Below are 25,116 nucleotides of genomic sequence, written 5' to 3' on the forward strand. Positions count from 1 at the left end.
GCCACCATTAATCTTGCCAATATTCAGATAATTAAGGGCACACTTGATCAATAGGCCTACCTTTTCCAGAGCTATGCTATGATGATCCAATGCCTCTTAATGGTGGAGATCATTGCTGATCATAGACAAGGTGACCCTTGGTCCTTTTTTTCCAATTTAATGTCCCGCTTCCCCCATAGTATTCAGGACCTAGTTTCCAACTTGGCACTTGATAGAGGATACTCAGGGAATATTTGTTCATGATGAATGTGATAATTATTCTATGCCACCAACCATAAGCTTCGGCTCTGATTAAGAAACACCAAATTCCTTAATTATTACTTTTTTGTTGTTGTTGTTGTTAATAAAGGGACTATATGCATTCCAGGGGATGTTCATAAGGTGGTTAGTTTTAGGAATAGATCGAGACTTTGTTTTTAAATCACCTATGTAATGAGAGGAAACCCTGGTGGCATAATGATTAAGTGCTACAGCTGCTAACCAAAAGGTCGGCAGTTCAAACCTACCAAGCACTCCTTGGAAACTCTATAGGGCAGTTCTACTCTGTCCTATAGGGTCACTATGAGTCGGAATCGACTCGACGCCAACAGGTTAGGTTAGTTTATGTAACGAGCAATGTTATGCTGGGTTCATGGAGATGAGGAGCAGCTGTATTACAATAGGAAGGTCTACGTTTATGTTCACTTGACTTTGTATGTCAGTAATAAGGGCAAAGATGTCATGAAGTGTAAAATTCAGAAAAGGCTTAAAAATGATACTCAATTCCCAAGGACTTAAACCAAAGATCAACTTTTCCCAGAAACTAAATGGCTATTGATTAGGAGCTGCTGGGAAACCTGTATCTTTTATAATTTTCCTGAGGAGCATCAGTGATTTGTCTCTGAGGGCATGTGAGAAATCCTTGGAGAAAGATTGGCTGGAACCACAATATACTAACAACAGACAGAACACTAGCGTGACGAAATACCTGAGTTCAATTTATGATGATTACCAAACAACTGATTAAAGAAATACTGTGGAATACCTTTGAATTTAGGGAAAGCATTTGTCAAAATTTGCTTTGTTAACAATGTGTAGTATGTAAACTAGATTATAGTAAGTAGATTCTTATTTGATCGAAAACTTTTCCTAAAGACTGCCAATGAAAGGACTGAAGTAAACTTGAGGGATCTAGATATGAACACTATAATCAAATTCACTGATTATATGGAACCAATTGAAATAGCTAAAGCATGGGATAACAGTAATAATAGTGACCGCACATTGAATATTTACTATATGTCAGGAGTAGCTGGATGTTAGAATAGTATTCAGAGGGTGAGTTCTACCTCTGAACTGACGTACACGGATAACCCCCCACCATCTTTTAGTTCAAGGGGAGTTTTCAGGGAATTGGTGTTTTGTTTATAATTTTATAACAAGAATTTCAAGATCATTGCCTTGTAAGACTTCAGCAATAAAGCAAATCTATTTAAGGCTGCATGCAATAGAAATAAATGTAGAGTCTTTCCTTTATGTTACAAAAACGAATGAAATAAACTCAAGATGGGAAATAAATGGCTCATTAGCCTTGGGTGTGAAATCTCTCACAAGCTTTGGCTGATGGTGATCTTATAGCCACTGGTGTGGCTTCAGGAAAGAGAACCTCACCAATTTTTTAAAGTCCTCATGAAACTCATTATCTTAAAGTTAAGTTCATATAGTTTTTGCTTATCCCTTATTTATTTCTCACTTTATTACTATTTGCTCAGGAAAGGTCATTTTCTCACCTTTCCTTAGGATTCCTTCAGTTTTCAAGAAAAAGAAACCAGGTCTATTCATAATCTCCAGGAAAGGATGGATTGGGTCCCCAGTCAGAGTCATGTCCCAGACCTTTTGCCCCATCTGCCACCCACAGAGACAAAACCAAAGACTGGATTCCTGGCCTTTTCCTGACTCCAGCAGGACAGAAGAAAATCAAGTCCGGTAGCAAGGTCTGTGTGCAGATTTGGGAGTTAATGCCTTCTCCTGAGTCACAGGAGTTCGTTATTGGTTATCCAGCCCAGTAGAACTTACACTCCAGTGGGTTTAGGAGTCACCCGGGAGAACTTGTTAACATATAGATTCCTGCACCCCTCACCCAAGAGATTGTGTTTTAGTAGATCTGGAACAGGGCTCAAAAACCTGTATTTTAAAATATATACCCTAGTAGATTCTGTTGTGTGTTCATACATTTACTAATTATGTATATTTGTGAGCAGTAAATATGCCCTGGGTACCCTTTAGGGTACATCAGTATCACTAAGAAAACAGCAGTGACTAAGACGGGCAAAGTCCATGCCATCTTAGGACTTATATTCTACTGTGGGGCAACAGAAAATCTCATAAATAAGCAAATAATGAACTTTCACACAGTGACAGTGCTACAAGAAAATAAAATAGTACAATGAAAAAAAAAGAGTAGCAAGGAGTGTATGTTTTTTGAGCTAAGGCGATCAGGGCGAGCTGATTTGAACTGAAGCCTTAAGGATGAGGAAGCTGCGATATGAGTATATGGGGAAAAGGGTCCTAGGTACAGGGGTACAGTGAGTATAAACGCACTGAGGGAGGAAGAGCTTGGTTAGCTTGAGGAATAGAAAGCAGGACAGTATGGCTCTAACAGGCTTTCTCTTCTGTGGAACTATTGATATTTGGGACTGAAAAATTCTTTGTTGTTTAAGGCTATCCTGCTCATTGTAGGATTTTAGGGGCATCCCTGGCCTCTCCTTATTAGAAGCTGGGAGCACTCACCTAGCTGTGACAATCAAAATTGTCTCCAGAGAATGAAGAACACCAAAGACACAAGGTAAATATGAGCCCAAGAGACAGAAAGGGCCACATAAACCAGACTCCATCAGCCTGAGACCGGAAGAACTAGACAGCTGCACGGCTACCACCGATCATTGCCCTGACAGGGAACACAACAGAGAATCCCTGATGGAGCAGGAGAACAGTGGGATGCAGATCTCAAATTCTCATAAAAAGCCCAGGCTTAATGGTCTGACTGAGACTGGAGGGACCCTTTGATAGCCCAAGATTGGAACCATTTCCAAAACCAACTCTACAGAGAGATTGGTCTGGACTATAAGGTAGGCAATGATTCTGCTGAGGAGTGAACTTCGTGGCTCAAGTAGACACATGAGACTATGTGGGCAGCTCCTGTCTGGAGAGCAGATGAGAAGGAAGAGGGGAACAGGATCTGGTTGAATGCACGTGGGGAATACAGGGTGGAGAGGAGGAATGTCCCGTCTCGTTAAGAAGAGAGCAGCTAGGAGTACACAGCAAGGTGTGTTTAACTTTTTGTATGAGAAACTGACTTGTAAACTTTCACCTGAAACACAATTAAAAAAAAAAAAAAATTGTCTCCAGACACTGCCAAATGTCCCCTAGGGAGCAAAATCACCTGAGAACCTCAGGGCTAGAGCACACTGAGAAAGGGAGAATGGTGTGGGGGAAGAGGGTGGCAGAGAATGGTTAAATCATGTAGGGTCTGAATAGTCACTGGATTTTATTCCAGGAGATTCTGGTAGTCATTGGAGGATTTTGACTGAGGCTGGGGAAGTCATCTCTGATTTATGATTTTAAAAGGGAACTCTGACTGCTGGGTGGAATATGGAGGGAGTGAGAAATGGAAGCAGGGACACCAGTTGGCTGATGGCTAAAGGAATCAAGCAGAGAGATGATGGGACTGGAAATAGTGTTTAATAGCCAAGACAGTGAGAAGATTTTGGATTCAGAAAGTGTGCTGGAAGCAGCCCTGGCAATACTTCCAGTGGTCAGTGGACTATACTTTGAGAAACAATGTTCCTGACGCCTGCAAAATGTGATGCACAGACCAGCAGCATTGTTGTTACTTGGGAGCTTAGATGTGGGACCCCAGGCCCCACCCCAGATGTGCCCAATCAGAATGTTGCATTTTAATAAGATCCCTGAGTGATTGCTGTGCTTGCTATGTGTATTTAAGGTTGAGAAACACTGGTCTAACGTAAGTTTGTCATTTCACTTATAAGGAAACAGATACTTTCAGAAGAAGAGTAATTTGGCCAAGGTTACATATAATTGGCAGCAGAGTCCAAACTGGAACCCAGTTCTGTCATGTCCTGGTTCAGCGTCCTCTGCAGCAGCCTGTTTGGTAGGATAACATGTATCTCCTGTTAGAATCCTTCCTTAGAGAGTCAGAAATTGCAAGTTTGTCCCTTAATTCTCACAGGATAAAGGAAAGTCACCCTTCAAAAGATAAACAATTGCAATTCCTCCAGGAGGAAGAACGAAAGACCCATGGTATCAATTTAAAGCAAAAAAGCATTTAAAAAACAATTACCAAGCTGTGTTGCTGCCGCTCGTAAGGCTGGCATCTTTCTCCCACTCAGAGTGTTAAGGCTGAAAGTATAGAACAAATCCCCTGAAAAGCGATGCCAGGATTGGGGTGTGGAGGATGACGACGAGTCCTTCAGACCAGTCCAGGCTTAGAGGGTTCTTCGACTGCGTATCCAGCCACTAGAGTCTTCCGGGTCACAAGCAACAGGATTCGCCACTTGGACAATATTTCTTTTGTCTCCATGTAAGGAGAGATTCTGAAACACTGCATATGTGCCTGTTTCTGTTTGTCCTCATTGTCCTCTTCTCTGGCTATCCCAGATTAGCTGCTTTCGCATCCTCCAGGGAAACGGACCGTTTGCCAGATTGTCTTCTCCTCAAAACCTCAGGCACAAAATAGCGACTGTCCTTCCTGGCAGCTCCTGCAGAGCTAATATGCTGTGTTTATCCCAATATGTGGGCGCCATCAAATCATCAGTTAGAGAGCCTGGGTTGGAGGTTGAGCTTGAGGGGAAAGAAGGATAATAAAAGTGGCTCAAATCTTCAAGCATGCCTTTCATTTGACAAGATACTGATCTCTATTTCTGACCCTTAGAAGCTAGAGGCCAGCCCTGCTTCCTCAGAAGCCTGGGAGTGATGCACTGAACCACTTCTGCCAGGAGACTTTTCTGACTTCCTGGAGTTAGCAGGTTTATAAAGGGCAGATAAGCCAATTGCTGTACGCACAGTGGTTGGTGGGCAGGGAGATGGCCACAGGCTCACACAGGAAGGAAAACGACGCTGAGTGCCTTTTTAGGGCTGGATGTGAGATCACTCTTCTCTGCAGGGGACTGACCCCTGAGGCATACAGCTTCTGTCATTGCACGGCTGTCATCTGCCATTAGCAGGTTCCTGACAGGAACATGTGCAGGTACCCAGTGCTTCTTCCCAGCAACTGGAGCCGGGCAGTGACATAGGTATGCACGAGTGTGTATACGTGTCGTGTGTGTGTGTGTGTGTGTGTATGTGTGCATGATTACAGAATGACTGTGTGTGTATTGGGGAGATACAACAACAAAAGAAGAGAGACTAAGGAATGGATTCCAAACACACAGTAGAGAGAGAAGAGAACAAGAGGTGAGTCAGATATTCCATTTCGGTATTAGGGTGGTGTGTGGCATTGGGTAAGTCATGTTTTGCCTCTGATTTTCATTTTTCTCCTCCACCAACTGAGCACAGCAGTAATCTACAACTTACAAAATACTTGTCAAGTGTAGGCCCCCTGCTGGAGCACGCGGTGGGGACTGTTTTGTATAATCCTCACAACAACTTTAAGAGACAGAAGCATCTCTGTTTTTTTTTTTTTTGCAGATGAGAAAAATGAGGCTTGAGATTATTCAGTAAATTTTTCCACAAAGCCAGCTGGGTGCGAAGGAGCCAGGACTCTAGACTCATAGGACGATACCCACCTCATCACGCCTCTGGGCAGGCAACTGAAGCAAAATGAGGGAGAGCACATGGTAAGCTGAGAGCTTCACTATTTTAACCAGCCAGTTGCCATCGAGTTGATTCAGACTCCTGGTGACCCCATGTGTGTCAGGGTAGAACTGCGCTCCACAGGGTTTTCAATGATTGATTTTCCCGAAAGTAGACTGCTTGGCCTTTCTTCTAAGGGACCTGTAGGTGGACTCAAACCTCCAATCTTTTGGTTAGCAGTCAAGTGTGTTAAATGTTTCCACAACCCAAGGGCTCCTTTACACAAAGTTAAACCAGAATCCAAACCCATTGCTGTTGCGTAGATTCCGACTCATAGCGACCCTATAGGACAGAGTAGAACTGCCCCGCAGGGTTTCCAAGGAGCAGCTGGTGGATTCGAAATTTTGACCTTTAGCTTAGCAGCCAAGTTCTTAACCACTATGCCACCAGGGTTCCTTAAAACCTTATACAACATTAAAAAAAAATACAACATTAGCTGCTATTATTGAAATAATTCAATATTAACTTATTTATTCATTCAGTACTTGCTGTGAACCGGAGTCTGTTCTACAAAGTGTAGTTAGTTGTAATACATGGAACAGGGAGTAAGAAAAGAAGATGTTGACTCTGTGTTGGAAAGAAAAGGAGGAACCACGGTGGCTGCAGTGCTTAAAGCCTCGGCTGCTAATCAGAATGTTGGCAGTTCGAATCCACCAGCCACTCTGTAGGAGAAAGAAGTGGCAGTCTGCTGTCCTGAAGGTTACAACCCTGGAAAACCTATGGGGCAGTTCACTCTGTCCTACTGGGTCGCTATGAGTCAGAATTGACTCGATGGCAGTGAATTTGGGAAGGGAAGTAATGTATCTGAATGTCACAACTGGACCAATAAACAACATTACGCTGAATGGAGAAAAGATTGAAGTTGTGAAGGATTTCATTTTATTTGGATCCATAACCAGTGCTCTCGGAGCTGCAGTCAGGAAATCAAACGGCTTGTTGCATTGGGCAAACCTGCTGCAAATGACCTCTTTAAAGTGTTTGAAAACAAAGATGTTACCTTGGGGATTAAGGTACTTCTGACCCAAGCCATGGTATTTTTAATTGCCTCATAGGCATGAGAAAGCTGAACAGTAAGTAAGGAAAACTGAGGAAGAATTGACACCTTTAAATTATGGTGTTGGGGAAGAATATCGAGTATACTGTGGACTGCCAGAAGAACAAATCTGTCTTGGAAGAAGTGCAGCGAGAATGCTCCTTAGAATCAAGGACGGTGTACTTTGGACAAGTTATCAGGAGGGACCAGTCGCTGCAGAAGGACATCACACTTAGTAGATTAGTGGGTCAACGAAAAAGAGGAAGACCTTCAGCAAGATGGATTGACACAGTGGCTGCAACAACGGCCTCAAGCATAACAAGGTCCGTGAGGATGGCGCAGGACAGTGTTTCGTTCTGTTGTACATAGGGTCGCTATGAGCTGGAACCGACTCAATGGCACCTAAGATCAACAGCAACCCCAGAAACCGAGGCCATCCTACATGCTCACCAAATGAAATGAGAGCAAAACCACTGCTTATCTGAACTGAACAGAAAGTGAGTTCTAGTATCACCATTTTAAGCCACGCACTTAATCGTAACCATGAAACCTCCTTTTTATGCTCATTGTATCCCTTTCTCCGTGAAATTTCCCAGCTAATACTTGAAATGGATATATTTGAATTCCAAAACAGTTATGTGGTTTTCCCAAAATTGTAGTTTAAGAGATATAATCCGCAGCACTGTATCACAGTAGATGAAGGTTTATCTAGTATTCATCACCTGGACGTATTACCAAGAGCGCTTCTGCGCTTCAGTGATACCACGATAACTGAGGTTCACAACACCTGCTCTGAGGCAGTGTAAGCTCCTGAAGTGCTTTGTGGGTTTAAAACAAAATTTAAAAAGCTTCCTTTGACATATGTTTAGCATTAAGTTTTATCAAAATACAATTCTTTGAATACTAGTCACCAATAATAAAATATGTGCTGATTACATTGATCAGATCACATCAATTTGGCATTATGCTAAAACAAGTAATTCTGTATAGGTTCAGTATCTTTTTTCCCCAAAAAAACCCCTCAGCCCGGTTTTACATAACTGAATGTCTAGTTGTAAATAGCTCTAAGGAGTCTCTCCTTGTTTTAATCTCCCAAGGCTGCTGTAACAAATTACTACAAACTTAGTGGCTTAAAACGATGCAAATGCATTATCTTACAGTTCTGGAGGTCCGAAGTATGAAGTGGGTGTTGAAACAAACCCCGTTGCTGTCGATCCCAACTCATTGTGACCCTATAGGACATATTAGAACTGTCCCATAGCATTTCTAACGCTGTAAATCTTTATGGAAGCAGACTGCCATATCATCCTATCATGGAGTGGCTGTTAGGTTTGAACCAACAACCTTCTGGTTAGTAGCTGAGTGCTTAACCACTGCACCACCAGGGCTCTTTGAAATGGGTATCACTGGGCTAAAATCAGGTGTCAGTAGAGCTGCATTCCTTCTGGAGGCTCTAGGGGAGAATCCATTTCCTTGCCTTTTGTAGCTTCCAGAAACTCCTTGCATTCCTTGGCTTGTGGCCCCTTCCTCCTTCTTTAAGCCAGCAGCACAGCATCTTCAAAGTTCTCTGACTACAATCCCTGCTTTGGTCTTCACCTCTCCCTCCTCATTCTGATCCTCCTTCCTCCTTCTTATAATGACCCATGCGATTACATTGGCCCAACCGAGATATTCCAGAATAATCTCCTCATCTCAAGATTCTTAACATAATGGCATTGGTGAATTCCCTTTTGCTATGTAAAGTAACATATTCGCAGATCCCTGGGATTACGATGTTGACATTGTGGGACGGGTGCCATTATTCTGTTTATTATGACATCTCTTTAACTTTTCTCTTTGATTTTGAATTTGTGGAAGCAATATGTCTTTTCTATGTGTGATGAACAGGGTAATTATGATATGAAAAGTGTGGAATTTCATGAGGTTGAGGGGAGCAGTCCTTACAGAGTCTCTACTAATACTTGGCTGATTCTCGCCTTGTCCCTGGTCGAAGCCAGAAGGAAAGGGGCAAGCCCGGATACTGCTCACACCAACACACATGGTGCCTACTGGCCCTTCTTCCTCAAAGATGAAAGTTGCACACACTTCTGCTTCTTAAGCCTTCTTGGGGCTTCGACTTAAAGTTTAGAACAACTTGGGGCTGGAGCGTAAAAGAAAGATAAAAAATGATGGAGAATATTTTCCTAGTGCCAGACAGTAGAGAACACAAGAGGAGATTAGGAAGGAGAACTGAGAAGGCAGAAAGCCAGGTTGACAGAAACTTTGGATGCCATATGACAGGCCTTTTGAATGTGTGGGTTTGGCTGCCTTCCCAGCTGTACCATGCTCCCTATAGCCCTCTGCACATTGCTAGAGGAACAGGAAAACATCCCCTGGAAAAACAATCCAAATGCAGCAGAGAATAAGGGAAAGTCATGACTAAGGTTATGGGAGAGATACTAGGCAACGGGGAGTGGAGGTTACAGCTGTGTGGGCAAAATGTCCAGACAGGCCAAGCCAGACTGAGCTTCTGCCCCTCAGCAGTAGACAAAGACCCTCTGGTGACTTTTTGCCTTCAGCTCACTTTGGCTGCTTGCCTGCCAATTACGTTGGATATTTCTCTTTTACCTCAAATTTGGGTGTTTCATAAGCCCTGCTATTTGCAAAAGCCATTAAGGTTTAAATAGGGCACCTGACAGATCTATAAGCATTGTTTAAAGGAAAAAGATCCATCATTTTAGCATGTACAAATCCGGTTAAGGCAAAGAAAAATACCCCTCCCCCCGGCGCTCCACCACAACTAAAGCACCAGAAGCTAAAGCACCAGGGTGATGGAAAAATGCAAACATGTCCTTGCTAACTATATTTTGGTTCACCTTGCAGCATGGTCACTTGCGGATGATGCCTTTGCACCTAGAACACATATTTTTCTCTAGAAATTCAATGGAACAAAAGCGAATAATCTTCATTAGAGCTTAACAGGTCAGGTACTACGGGAAGTGTTTGTTCAACATTATTTCTTTTAACTTACACAAAAATGCTTATGAAGAGCTCTTATTATCACTTGATTTTATGGGTTGTTATATGGCTAGTGATTATAGGGCCACTAAGAGTTATAATCGACTCAAAGGCAGCAGGTTTTTTTTTTTTTTTTGTATATGGCTAAATTAAGTACCATGTCACACAGTTAGGAAATTATATCTCAAACTCAAACCCAGGTTACCTACTTTCTAATTTCATCCTCTGAAACACAGTGCATGTTTTCTCTATGTTTATCTGTAGAGACTTTTGTCTTTATGGATAAACTCAGAGAATTACGCAGTATACGAATTTTCTTTCCCCTCAGATTGTTGCTGTTGTTGTTAGGTACTGTTGATTGGTTCCAACTCATAGCGACCCCATGTACAACAGAACAAAACACTGCCCGGTCCTGAGCCATCCTCACAGTCATTGCAATGTTTGAGCTCATTGTGGCAGCCAATGTGTCAACCCATGTCGTTGAGGGTCTTCCTCTTTTTCACTGGCCCTCTATTTTACCAAGCATGATGTCCTTCTCCGGGGACTGATCCCTCCTGATAACACGTCCAAAGTATATAAGACAAAGTCTCACCATTCTTGATTCTAAGGAACATTCTGGGTATACTTCTTCCAAGACAGATTTGTTCATTCTTTTGGCAGTCCGTGGGATATTTGATATTCTTCGCCAACATCATAATTCAAATGCATCAATTTTTCTTCAATCTTCCTTATTCATTGTCCAGCTTTCTCATACATATAAGACGACTGAAAATACCATGGCTTGGGTCAGGTGCACTCTAGTCCTCAAGGTGACGTGTTTGCTTTTTAACGCTTTAAAGAGGTCTTTTTGTAGCAGATTTGCCCAATGTAATATGTCATTTAATTTCTTGACTGCTGCTTCTATGGGCATTGACTGTGGACCCAAGTAAAACGAAATCCTTAATAACTTCAGTAATTTCCCTGTTTATCATGGTGTTGCTTATTGATCCATTTGTGAAGATTTTTGTTTTCTTTTTATTGAAGGCTGAAGGCTATGGTCTTGAGTCAGAATCTGACTCAAGATTTGAATCAGATTTGAATATGGCAATAGTTAGAGCTTCCTATACTTTGCTTTTCAAATGTCATTTGAATTTTTTCCACTCAGATCTCATAATTCTTCTCTAATTTTTTACTGCAAAGTAGTTGTAGTTTGATGTTGCACATATCGAAATAGTTTGACAAGTATCACTGAGGAAAGCTCAGTGATTCATGAATACAACTGGATCTCAGGGGTGCAGGTTTTTACCTTACTTTCTTATTGATGTAAACTGAAAAAATAATGCAAGGTATTGGGCTATTTTATTATTAAAAACCCATAAATTCCATTTGGCATTCAGAGTTACAGTGAAGGGTTCAATGTGGTCTCAAATGGTTTCTTTTCCAATTAGGAATGGAATGGAAACTCAGAGTCCCTATTTTGAAGGTGAAAAATCAGTCCAATTCTTCCAAATATTTCATTGTAATTGAATATTCAACACTATAGTGCTATAAACAAAAAAGTTTTCATTAAAATTAGTAATAAAAATATCAACTGTATGCAAATAATTTAGACAGATGTGTGCATGTACACGTGTGTGTTTGAAGAAAACTCTTCATACCACTTGTTATATGTTTGGTTTCCTATTAAAGACCAACAGGGAGACAGCAGCAAGATGGGATCTTTTTTTTTTTTTTCCATTATGGGGATTTGACATTTTTATACCATATGGCTAAACGATGAGGCATATTCATATAGAGTCTCTACTAACATCTGGTAGACTTTGCACTGATCAAACCTAGGAATACCCTTGGGCAAGGATCTTGATTCATAGGTGACTCGCTGTAGTGTTCTATACTTCGGTTGAGAATAAGTTCTGAAGATTCATGGAATCACACATGGGTGATTGGCTAGTGGCTCCTATAAAAATTAGAAATTATAAATGCAGACTTCCTTGAATATGGTCTGATATGCAGTAGGCACTCCATCATTGACAATAATAATTGAAACTAACCCACTGCCATTGAGTCGATTCTGACTCATAGTGACCCCATTGTGTTTCCAAGCCTGTAAATCTCTACAGAAACAGATCGCAACATCTTTCTCCCTCAGAACTGCTGGTAATTTCTAACCGGTGACCTTTCAGTTAGCAGCCAAGTGCTTTAACCATTGCACCACCAAAGTTCTTTAATTGAAACTAGTGTGGCTGTTTTTGGTGTAGGTGGTAACAGTACTAATAATAGTAATAGGAACGGTAAGAAAAGATTTGAAGGGTCCACGGTGACTGACCTGAATGGTGAAAAAAAGACCTGAATAACCATTAGGCTTGTCTACCTTATGTGACTCTTTCATAATGGGATAAAAGCCCCAAAGAAAGAGAACCAGCTCCCTATCTTAGTGTTTTTGTGGACACTGAGAATCAGTCTGAACTTAGAAAAGTACCATTTCAGGCAGCTGAGAACCAAAGTGAATTTTCTCTATCTGCTAAAATGACTCACCCTAACTTCACAAGAGGACTCTATTTAGGATCAGGTCAGGTGCAAGATGTGCTCCTTACAGGCTGGCCACAGTAGCTGCCCTGTATCCTTCCTCCAGTCACCAATCACCCACCCTTACACAGCACGATAGAATGGGATTATGGGAAACTGCTGCTGCCAGACACTTCCTTGGCAGGGCCACACCTTTGACAAGGAACAGACCTGAGAGAAGATCCACATACATTATCAGAAGCTTAGCAACATCGCACACTGGTCTCAGCATAGCACCTGATCAACTCTGACACCCAGCGGCTGACTCAGCCTGCTATGGAGAGCTTAGAGTGTTTAAATGTTCCCAGGGAATTATCTCCTCTAGTAACATGACTGCCAAGGGCAGAAAGTTAGAGCTACTCACTCATACAACCCAACAGGATGTGCTTTGGGTCCCCTACTGGTTCTTTACCATTACGGAAAAGATACTGGGGGTTGGCTCTGCAGACAGGACCTTCAGATTTTGAGAGGAGTGCAAGACCCATTTGGTCTCAGAATCATGGCTGTATATCCTAAGTTTAAAAGAGCACCTGACTCCAGGATATATCCCATCCTAAAGACACATGACGACAGAGCCGTTGCAAGTTCTGTGACTCAGTGGTTCAGGGCAAGACAGATGAGTCAGGAGTCCAGGTGGTAGGCATCATGAGAGCAGATACTAGAATGACTTTTTTTTTTTTAATTAGTAGGGTTATTAAAAATAAATAAATAAACAAACTAGCATTCTTTACATGTGCACCAAGAATGGTTACCACAATTAATTACTAGGAAATAAAAAATGGTTATTTCTGCTCTCTTCTGTGTCCATACCAAGTTACCCTAAGCTATGGGCCATTAAGTGGTCAGTTTAAAAAAAAAAAAAGGGAAAGAAAAAACAACAGCAACGAAAACACCCATTGCCATCGAGCTGATTCTGACTCACTGCACCCCCATTTGTTACAGAATAGAACTGCTCTGTAGGGTGTTTTTGGCTGTAATCTGTATAGCAGCAGATCACCAGCTCTCTGTCCTTGATGCTGCTGGTTGTGTTCAAACCGCCAACCTTTAGTTTAGCAGCTGAGCATTTAACCATATGTGCACCCAGTACCATGTGTTATATTTGGAATAACTTTTGTTCTAAGATGAAATCATGGAATATGTAATTCGTTGCAATATGAGGCAACTTTTTTTTTTTTTTTGGGTGGTAGAGGTTTTAAGAATACAGAATATAAAAGGTCCCTTTGATTGCACTATGAGGACTAACTTGCTGTTAGGAACAGTGGTGACTGTTTTCCCATCTGCTTTTCAAACACCTCATTCCCTAATCTGGATCTGTCTTTCCACAGCCAAAAGAGCAGAAAACCTCAGTGACCAAGCAAAAATAGATAAATAAATAAAAAGACTGATGTTGTTCAAAGACTGACATTTCAGCTTTTATTCCTAGAACACCTTGAAGAATTAGATCTGATTTGCACTGATATTTGCCAAGTGGATTATTAAAGTTTTTTTTTTCTTTTCTTTTTCTCTTCCCTTCATCAGGCCTTAACACTTGCATGGAGAGCAGACAAAGGCACCATTTAGCAATCCTGCGGCTTCCTTTAAAGCTTCCTGGGCTTTTGAATTGTTGATCAACTTGAGAAAAACAGCTGATTTGATCCATAAAATCAAAGCAGATGATGCATAAAAAAAAATTGGTGAAGTATTTTTGTAAAGGAGTTTGCTTTTCACAAATGTTTCTTACGTGGCATGGGATGATTTTATTGGCGTGTCTATTGTGAACAGTATGACTCCATTTGAGTTACTTACAGAGGTTTCCCCATTTTATTAGGATGAATTGCAGCCTCAGTGTACTGGGAGACTTGCAAATTAATATGCTGAAAGAACCATGAGGATTTCCTACATATGTGCACATTTTAAACAATATGTTAGCCTCAAACATCATTAGAATGTAGATGGGAAAAGACAAAGTGGGAATTTCTGTGCAGTTGTTACTTCAAAAGTTCTTTATCTAAAGTGACAGAAATTCTAACCAAAGAGAAGTGATAGTTCATTTATATAACAAATTGTTTTACACACACACACACCTTACCAGGTCACTGAAACATTCCGACTGATTTCTTATAATTGCACCAGAAAGAATCTCAAACGTTCCCTGCTTGTGTTTGGTAAATGGCGCACAATCCTCAATGTCTCAGTAAGGTGTGTTTTCTTTAGACCAGGGGTTCTCTAAGGTCAGCATATATCAGAATCACCTAGCTGTCTTGTTCTGTAAATTGTTGACCCCACACCCACGGTATCTCACTCAGTCAGTCTGTGGTAGGGGGTGGGTATTTGCATTTCTAACAAGTTCCCAGGTGATGCTGCTGGCTTGTGGCCAGAACTCTGAGAACCACTGCTTTGGACTGCCCAGAGATTCATTTTCTTATTTTGATCAAATAGACTGTCTCATACATAGTCTGGCAGTTAGTTCTATTTACTCTTTAACCAAAATCACCATTGGAATTTAGTTCTATATTTTGTTTTGTGGAATCCAAGATAAAATAATAGGGACAATAAACAGTACTTGGATAATGCTTTATTGTTAACAAAACATTTTCACATACATTATCTCATTTGGGAGAACACAAGAATCCTCGTAAGCGAGCAGGTATTATATTATTCATATTTACAGATGAAAAGTAAAGAGCCTAAAGGACTTAACCCAAAACCCAAAAAAGTAAGTGATGAAAATCAGGCATTCAAACTTGGCTTTCTGACTCTAAACTCTTTCTACCAAGCCACTATTCCTCCCAATCCCTTACATTTCTAGAAAGCCTTGTACTTTTCAAACTGCTTTAGTATTCATTATCTCATTTGATCTCTCAAAGCAACTGGGTGAGACAGGCAGAGCACATATCATCATCTACATTTTGCAGATAAAGCCATTATAAAAGATGATGAGGAAAGTGGCTACTGTCATTCAGACATTATTTCTTCATACGCTAGCCTAAATTTTTCCAACAACATTTAGCACTGTCCTCTGATGTAGCCAGTAGAATATTAGATGCAGTCTCTCCCAAGTGATAAATATTCAATGGCATGGTATTATAACCTCTCATTCCCTCTCCCACTCCTGTCTCCATTTTTTTTTTTTTCTTAGCAGGAGTACATTTGGAGGAAAGGGAGGTAGGGATGGAGTTGAGGGTTACTAGCTGGTAGGAAAGTAGGAAAATTTCCTTAATTTCTATACTGCAACTATTAAGGAAAACAGCTTTGTCTGTATATAAAGACTCTCGACTTCCAGCCCAGGGCTTCTCAAAGTAAAGTCCATAGAAACCACCAGAGGATCTTGTTAAAATGCAGATTCCGATCCAGGGTGTCTGGGGTTGGGTCCAATATTCCACATTTCTAAAAAACCAAGAAACGGCAATTTTCTTGGTCTGTGGTCAAAGTTTGGCAGCCTATTTCTCAAAGCAATAATTATTTTTATCATTCTATGAACCACCTCTAGATCTCCAGGGTCCAGGGGTAGAACAGAGAAATTAAAATATTAACATTATGATAATAATTGTTGAATACTATGTACACTGAGGAAACCCTGGTGGCATAGTGGTTAAGTGCTACGGCTGCTAACCAAGAGGTCGGCAGTTCGAATCAGCCAGGCACTTCTTGGGAACTGTATGGGGCAGTTCTGCTCTGTCCTATAAGGTCACTATGAGTTGGAATCGACTCGATGGCAGTGGGTTGTTTTTTTTTTTTTCTTTTTTATGTACACTGTAAAACTTATCTAGATATTTCTCTGTGCTAGACTATTTACACATTCTGGTATCTTCCCAACTATTTTGTCCTTAAGACCCTGGATAATGCTCAAAATGTGGTCCATGAACCCGTAGTGCCAGCATTACCATGGAGCTTGTTTGAAAGGCAGAATTCCAGGTTCCATCCTAGACCTACTGAAACAGAATTTGCATTTTAACAAGATTCTCCAGAAGATTTCCAAACACATTGTCTTAGTTATCTAGTGCTGCCATAACAGAAATACCACAAGTGGATGGCTTTAACAAACACAGATTTATTCTCTCACAGTCTAGGAGGCTAGAAATCTGAACTCAGGGTGCCAGCTCCATGGGAAGGCTTTCTCTCTCTGTCGAGTCTGGGGGAATGTCCTTGTCACCAATCTTCCCCTAATCCAGGAACTTCTTAGCACGGGGAACCTGGGTCCAAAGGACATGCTCTTCTCCTTGTGCTTCTTCCTTGGTGGTATGAGGTCCCTCTCCTCTTTACTGGAGCCCCTTTTTTATACCTCAAAAGAGATTGACTCAAGATACAACATAATGCTGTACGTTGAATCCTGCCTGCCTCATTAACATAACTGCCTCTGATCCTGACTCATTAACATCTTAGAGGATAGGATTTACAACACGGGATAATCACATCAGATCACAAAATGGCAGACAACCACACAATACTGGGAATCATGGCCTAGCCAAGTTGACACACATTTTTGGAGGGCACAACTCAATCTGTAACACATGTTAAGGTTAGAGAAGCAGTACTTTTGATCTTTTTCTCTCACTGTGCTTATGGGGGTTGTCCTTCTGCTTACTGGGGTGATCACCTGAATCACTGGGAAACTTTACTCTTGCATAATCCCAGAATTCACTGTAAGTGTGGGGTGAGCCAGGGAATCTGTATTTTTGAAACCTGTGCCGTCACTCCAGGTGATTCTGATGATTAGTTGGGTATGGAAACTCATGGGGCTGTCTAATAATGGTCATGAAGGTTAAGCTACAGGTGGTTATAGCTGGAAGGGATGTTCTATAGTGAATCACAGGAGGCATTATAAAACTTATAGCTCTGCGATGGGGGATATCTGTGATGGGGGACCTTTTTTCAGGCTGACTCAGCCTGTGAACTACTCTCTACTGACAAAGCCAGGGTGGCCTGAATATCTGCCCCCAGACTACAAGGCAAGTTCAGCGGTGTGACAGTGCTGAGAACTTTATCGTAACAATCAAAAACCCATTGCCATCAAGTCAATTCCAACCCATAGTGACCCTAGAGGACAGAGTAGAAAAGCCCCATAGGATTTTCAAGGAGTGGCTGGTAGATTTGAAATGCCAACCTTGCTGGTAGATTTGAAGCACCAACCTTTTGGTTAGCAGCCGAATCACTTAACCACTGTGCTACCAGGGCTCCAATTCTTTTCCAAATACAGAAGCCTGTGGTAGACATTTCACAAAGTGTGTGAATAAAAGAAAATTTCTTATGTATTAGAGATATACATGATTCAATAAAGCAAAATTATAGTTTATGAACATTTTGTATTAAAGTCTAAACTTCAAGCAGCTTCTAATAATAGTTTCTAGAGGCTGACATTTCTCTAGAATAATTGCTTTATTCGTTAGACTGATATTTATTGAATCCTTCCTCTGTGCGAGGTACTGTACGGAGAAATAAGGACATGCAGGTGCCTGCTTTTATGAGAAAAATAGAGCGCAAAGAGGTAAACAGATGTGTGAGATAAATACTGATTGATAATTGCTGAGAACAATTACTGATAATAAATGAGTGATAAAGAGAATATCAAAAGTTCACATGCAAGAATGTGGCCATTTCAAAGCATTCCCATAACCCAGCTGATAATGGCATGGGTCAGATGGAAGACGATCAGCATATCAGGGCAACATATCTAAAAATGTCTGAATAGAGCATCCACAGAGAACTTTACTTAAATTGCCAAAACCTTCCCAGAAATAAATTAATGAAACTAAGAGTTAGATAGGCTTATTTCTATTATTCAATTGTGTATCATTTATAGTTTGTTTTCTATGCAACCAAGCTTTGTTATAAACGTGTAGTTTACACATCAAGGTATGAGTTGTGTTATTATACAACAATACCTCTAATTTTTTACAAAGCCCTTAAATGAATAACTCAGTTAATTCATTGATTTACTGAGCATGGACAATATACCAAGCAATGTGCTGGGACTAAGAATAACACAGGAACACAGCATAGTTTCCGCATGTTTACAGATCTTGTAATCTAGGGGGACAGTTAAGTGTGTAAGTAAAATGGGCTTGTATTAGTTCTATGATAGAGCTTTTGGAAAAAAGTGTCGTCTTGAAAGTCTTGCAAGAGGTTGTACTGGCAAAATGATGGTACAAGTGGGATAAGCAATCATGTTTCAAGAGAAAACCGGGATGTATGGAGGCAAGAAGCAAGTGAGCAAGGCACTTTCTTGAAATGTAAGCACTATAACCTGTCTCCAGTGTAATATTCAGTGGGTAGGGGTATAAGTTGAATGGGAGGCTTTATATGCCATGTTAAGTAGTTAACTTTATCCCAAAGGCCTTGGAAATTTGGGACATTAAATAGGAAAATTAATTTGATGATTTTTACATTTTGGAAATAATGTTCCTGTAGTAGGGGAGAAATGTCTAGCAAAAAGCCCAATTGTAAAACTGTTGAAATCCAGGAAGAGAAAATCCTGGATGAATTGCGTTGTGGAGACGGCAATTTGAAAAGGTGAGTGGGCTGGTACTTATTAAGGAGGCAGAATCAACACAATGTATCAGATGAATCATTGCTGGGGGAAAAAGAAGGGGAAGAGGCCAGGATCACTCCCAAATTTTGGCCTTAGACAGTTTTTATTTTCTACCCTGAACATTTCTTGGAAATTGTTCTCTGGCCCCTCTGCTTCAAACCACCCTGGGTAAATGGGTTCATGGGATCTGGGATGCCTCCCTTGTCAAGGACTAAATAAGACCTAGGTTGGCATCTCATGAAGAACGTTAGGAAAGACCCTAAAGGACATCCATGGTCAAGATTCCAACGTCAACCACAGCCAGTTCAAAAGAGTAGCAAAACCTAGTCTAATATTTGCCTATTATGTGGGTAAGAAGCAGCATCAAACAAAATGCGAGTCTTAGCCTCTCTTTTAGCAGTTTGATTGACTCCCAAGTAAATCAACCTGCACTTGTCTTCACGAATTTCATTGTGCTAATATCTGTCTCTTTCAATAATTTCATGATTATTTTTAACTTTTTAATATGCTTCTTCAAGAAAAAAAAAGTATACGTATATTTTTAATGTATAACCCCTCTGTTTCCATTCAAAGGCTTACCCCTGAACACTGCAGATCATTTTTTATGTCTTCGTAGAATATCTTCTGAGACACCAGTTTTGGATAAAATAAAAAGGGTTGTAATTTCTCATTACAGGTTCTATGTACTACAGCTAATAAATTATTTACTGTTACACAGCCAGACTGGGAGAATTGTCTCTGAGGAAGAGAGTGAGACACATCAACCTACCGTGCTAGAAAATATCTCCCTAACAAGACACATATTTGTCGTGCTTCATGTTCTCAAAAGGGACACTGAAAAAGGGATACCTCAAGTGTGTATATCAAATATGACACAGTATAAGATATGAAATAGTAAGTCTAGCCTTGCTGAGAGCATCCTCCTTAAATCCTGCTGGTATTGTGTGGGATTAGAGGGTGGATTTGGGTAAAGATGGTGCTGAGGTTGTTGCCAAGCTATCAGTTTTTTACTCTCCTCTAAACTGATCACTGTAGGAAGCTGATGCATGTATAATCAATAATTACAATAAGTAATAATAGTAGTAATAATAATAGCTAACACTGTGCTGAGAACTCTGCCTGTGTGTTCTCTTAATTCTCATGATAATGTCCTGATAGGGGTTCTATTACTATTCCTATTTTAAATATTAGGAAACACAGATGCTGAGAAACATGGATTCTCTATTTCTGTTCTATTAAGCCATGTGCATATTTGTGATTAAGCTATTGCTTCTCCTCCATGCAAGATTCTAAAATATCCTGGAGCACTCAAGTCCAAGCTAGATCCCCAAGGACAGATCTAGGATGATTTATTTCTCTTCGGGCCGCGTACTTTGGGAATCTGATGGCACACCTGGGGAGAGCAGAAGTAAGTTACTGGGGTGGTGCTAGGTTCTTCCAAAGCCCAACACCTGTCTGAATGGCCAGCATCAGGTTGCAGAAAACCCTCACGGCATAAAGGCTGACAGTGTCAGTGACTGTCAGTCTATCCAAGATGCTGAAGTTTGGGCCGTGGAAGCCGGTGAACACGTGGTTAATTTTGTATTCTTTACTCTTTAAATTGACCAGTTGTTTAATGATAAGGTTACTGATAAAGAGTTTGCAACTACTTGAATAGGCTATTCTGGAGTAAATTTAAGACATTCATACACTCAAATAACCATCTACATACCTGCTACAAATGTGAAAGAAATTGTGTATTTTTTAAAGATTTAAACAGTAGAAGAAAAGTTGAATGACTAAACCCTAACGTCACGGTTCCATGGAAACATCCTCGCCAGGATTCCTTGATGCGTTATCACCCAGGGCCTCTGACTGAAATACTTTTCCTTTCCCTATTTTCTTAAAAAAAAAAAAAAAAAAAATTTATTTTTATTTTCTTAGCCAGATCTTATTCATCCTTGAGGTCTCAGCATAAGCTTCCAACAGGGGAGCTTTGCTGACCTTGCAGATTTTGCTACATGGCCTTATTGGTAGTCTTATTGCATGCTGTAATTCTCCTTTATAATGCGTAAATCTAATTAAGTGGTTACCATGCAATTATTAGTTTAATGCCCTGCTATTATGCCAAATTTTAAGCTCCATATGTGCAGAGACCATGCCTGTCTTGCTTTTCATTTTGTCCTTTCACAATGAGCACCCAATAAGTATTTCTTGCCAAATGAACAAATTGTGAGATGGAGATCAAGATAATATAAATATAATTATGTATTGATGGATGACATATTTTAAAAGCAATATACAAGGCACTGAAAACAATATAACAAGATTTTTTTTAATCTGTCTTCATGCTTCTTGAAAACAAAAAATAGGAATATTAAAAACTAAAAAATACAAGAAATAGATTTTTTTTTTTTAATTGATAGAAGAGGCTGAGCCATGATCCTCCTTTAAATTGTTATTATATGGTCAAGAGGCTTTACCTAAAAAAACACATAGGTTTGACTCTTCTATATACATATACTTCCAATGTTCACTCACAGAACCTTCTGGAAGGCTCATATCAGAAAATCACAGAGACAAAATTTCCTGAAGCTTAAACTATGGATCATATGCTTTCTGTGTGAAATGTGAAGTTACACTAATTCCAGCATGCTAACTCAAAATGAGATGGTAGTACCTGAGCCATGAGATGATGGGTACCTGAGCCATGAGATGGTAGGTACCTGAGCCAGGTACTTCTGGAATCCAACTTAAATAAGCTCAATTTAATATCAGGTATTTCTCTCAGACCCATGAAGCCGAGTCTATACTGGACATAATTGGGTGTGTTGTAGAATTTAAAGTAACACAACACAGATGGGGCTGCAGCCTTAGGGGAGTTGAAAAGCACCATCAGAAAAGGATTCAAACCTGGAAATGTTTTTAAAGGGGAATCTCAGACCAAGATATTAAAACCAAACATTCACTGAGAGGATGAGATTCCAGATTCTTCCGAGTCCTTGTAGCTCCTCTCAGTACAGTATTTCCGTTAGAAATCCACCCTATAAAAATATAAAATCTCTCTTAAGCGGCATTTCTATATTCTGTGTTGATGTCAAATCTGGCTTCTGGCTTGAACAAGAGAATTACAGAGCACCTCCTGAGTTGTTCTCAGCTTAAGGCGCTAAACCCTCAGTGTGTCTTTTGAGTCTTTCAGGTACAGAAAGCTACTGAGGTTGAGCAACCCTTTATAGAAAGAGAATGCATAGAAATTCTTTCTATAACCCTGAGCAGTCCTGATAACAGATGACACACACTTAAGAAAGGGGTTTCCTCATGAATGCCAGAAGAAAGACTTCAAAACAAAGTTAAATGAAGATGGGAGCAGCATTGCTCACAGAAGGGAGATCAAACACTCCATAGAAAATACATGTTATGGTGCAATTGCCCTCTGGGAGTTACAGGATTATGGAAGCCTCACTTAATTAAGGGAGAAAGTGGGTCACATTTAACAACCACATACGTGACACATCATTTCAATTATAATGAATAACTGAAGAGGAGAGAGAAGTTAAGAAATCAGAACCTAAGAAAGGCAACGTCAGAATGCATCAATCCCCTCTTCTTCATCCAAGTCAGGTAAATGTTTGATTTTGTACGTATGAAAAATTCACCATCCTTCTAATCTCCCCGTCTCCTTAAAAACACTTGTGGTATATTTGTAAAAGAAAGTGAAACAAAATGACCTACTCAAAAAAAAAATTATTTTTAAAGGAATTAAGAGGTAATAAATATTCTTCTCAAGCACCCTCTTTGCTTTCTCCTCCTCTTGTCATCAAAATGACAGGTAATCAAGTATTTGCAATGCAAACCCCGCACAGAATCTTCCACTTTCACAGCTAGATATCCCTGTGGGGTCGAGCTAATTACAGGTACATTTCCTCTGCAAGGCAGTCACACTCTACTGTTGAAGGCACAATTAATAATTGAACAAAGTGAGCAGGGTTTTTTGTTCACACGGCCATAGGTTGCAGGAAGCTTTACTGTCACGTGTGAGTGGAGCCACTTCCGTGGATGTCTCCAGGAAAGGCTTTGCATTACACGCTGAAAAAGATCACCTCCTGCTTCCAAATTTTGAAAAGAAAATTTAAAGCAAAAATATCCCAGTTTCTTGTATAAAATAGTCAAGGAAAATCCTTTCTTCTGTCACGAAGAGTATGGTTATGATCAGGTCATTCTTTAGGTCAGATGTGGAATAGATGAAAAAGAAGGCTTGGGTATTAATACCTGTTAGGTGGAAGAATAGGAGTCTGCCCTCACACCTGTGAATGTAGCAGGGAGCTAGTTTTGCGTGTGCTATAATAGAATTGGACCCACAGAGAGGGCTCAGATAATTACAGAAAAAAAGTTCTTTCCATTAAGATGTCTGAAGGAACTCAGTGGAGGATATTTCAAAAGCTACTGGGATCATAGGTGACTGCAACAAGCCCTTGTCCTGTGCCTCATGCATTGATCTTGAGCATGGGCTGGCAAACTTGTGTAAAGGGCTTCCTGGGTCACGTGACCGTCTTTCCAACTACTCAAGCCTGCTGTTTCCAAACAAAAGCACCCATAGACAATATGTAAATGAATGTGGGCAGCTGTGTTTTAAAAACACTCTTTAAGAGAATATCATTTAAAAGTTGGGGCTATCTACCAAAAATGACATTGTATAAGAATGATTGTGCTATCACTCCTCTTTTAAGAAAAATTAAATAGTAGGCCCCGTTCTACAAAGACTGTGTCATTTGCAAAGGCATGGTTTGCATATGAGAAAATGTCATCTGTAGAGCAGAGGAGTATGCAGGCAGTTAATCCTAAGGGATTTGGTGAACTTCTGAATAAAGTTAAACAACAGGAGGGTCTGGGAACCCAGTTGTGGTGATGACAGAGGGCAGGGAAGGGGGTAGCGTGGAAGAGGTTACTGGGAAATAATTGTCTTATTTTTACTGAATTAGCAATGATAGGTGCTGATTCATAACAAGCTCGTACAACTTAGTCCACACCTGGTGTCCATCCACAGAGTCAGAGTCGAGGAGAGATCACTAGAAATCAGAAAGCATTTTGAATGATTCCTGACAGATTTCTTCACAAGATACTACATATTAGGAAACTGATCTACAGTTCAAAACAAAACAAAAACAAAAAAACCCTAAACATATAAACAAAAACAATGTAAATTTAACTCATACAGAACATTGCCCCAAGACACTCAAGTACTAAACTGGCACGCATTTTAAACATGTCAAGTCATTCTGTGTTGGCTTGGGGAAGTGTGCTATTAAAAATTAAATGATATGTAAATCATATGTATATATATAAAACTTAATTTTTATAGTACTACGGTCATAGAATTGATAGAGGTGACCATATTAATTAGAGACCACTAGGGAGGGCCCTAAATAAGACCTATGTCACAATTCTCCTAGTGTTTTAATAACAAGATGTGTGTTGCCCTTCTGATCCAACGGAGTCTATGGCATGAGAGTATCTTAAACGGCATATGGTATCTTGGAGACTGGAATGTTGCTTACCAGTAGGTGTAAGGTGTCTCCAGGTGATAACAGGCTCAGGACGGCCGTTTGCCATGCAGACCAGGGTCACATTGCTGCCCTCATTCACAGTGACATCCGAGGAGATGTTGGAGATCTTTGGTGGAACTATAAAGATAAAATCAAATGGCATATGTAACCACGTCAGTAAAAGCAGGCTTGCAGCACTGGTCCACGCAACTGGAAATGGTAAATTTGAGCTAAGTGGTTTTATAGCTTATGCAATTCGAATTTTTGTGTTAAGAAGTCAAAGTACTTTTAAGATCCATGCTCTGCATCTGCTCATCAAGTCTCTTAAGGAGAACCTAAAGCGCTGCCACAAGGTGGGCATACCCCCACTTTGGCCATCTGAGTGCTGGAGGAAAGAAGTACAAAGAGTCGTGTAATGAAAATGTCTTAGAGCCTTTTTGATTAGGATAAACCTTATTTGGATATTAGAGAGCATGGATATTTATACAAGCTAAGGATAATTTTTTCTTGTCACCAAGTGTTGCCTAAATTTATTTTCTTACACATATAAAATGAATATAAACCAATCTTCCTTACAAACACCAGGGGAAGACATCAGTGTCATTTAGTATAAGATCGCCACGTTGTGTTAAGATGTGGCAATCCCTAGTTTCTTATAATCT

At 40.3% G+C, this 25,116-nt stretch overlaps 1 protein-coding gene across 2 annotated transcripts in view; it reads right to left on the minus strand.

Annotated features, from left to right (window-relative positions):
• LSAMP (limbic system associated membrane protein) overlaps positions 1 to 25,116 on the minus strand; it is an 867,785-nt gene that overhangs the window by 241,421 nt on the left and 601,248 nt on the right. For both annotated transcript variants that reach the window (XM_064284553.1, XM_064284506.1), the window contains exon 3: positions 24,467 to 24,592. In XM_064284553.1, coding sequence (XP_064140623.1) covers positions 24,467 to 24,592 — 126 coding nt within the window. The remainder of the gene's footprint in view (positions 1 to 24,466; positions 24,593 to 25,116) is intronic.

The sequence above is a fragment of the Loxodonta africana genome, chromosome 1 (assembly GCF_030014295.1).
Source record: "Loxodonta africana isolate mLoxAfr1 chromosome 1, mLoxAfr1.hap2, whole genome shotgun sequence".
Classification (NCBI taxonomy): Eukaryota; Metazoa; Chordata; class Mammalia; order Proboscidea; family Elephantidae; genus Loxodonta; species Loxodonta africana.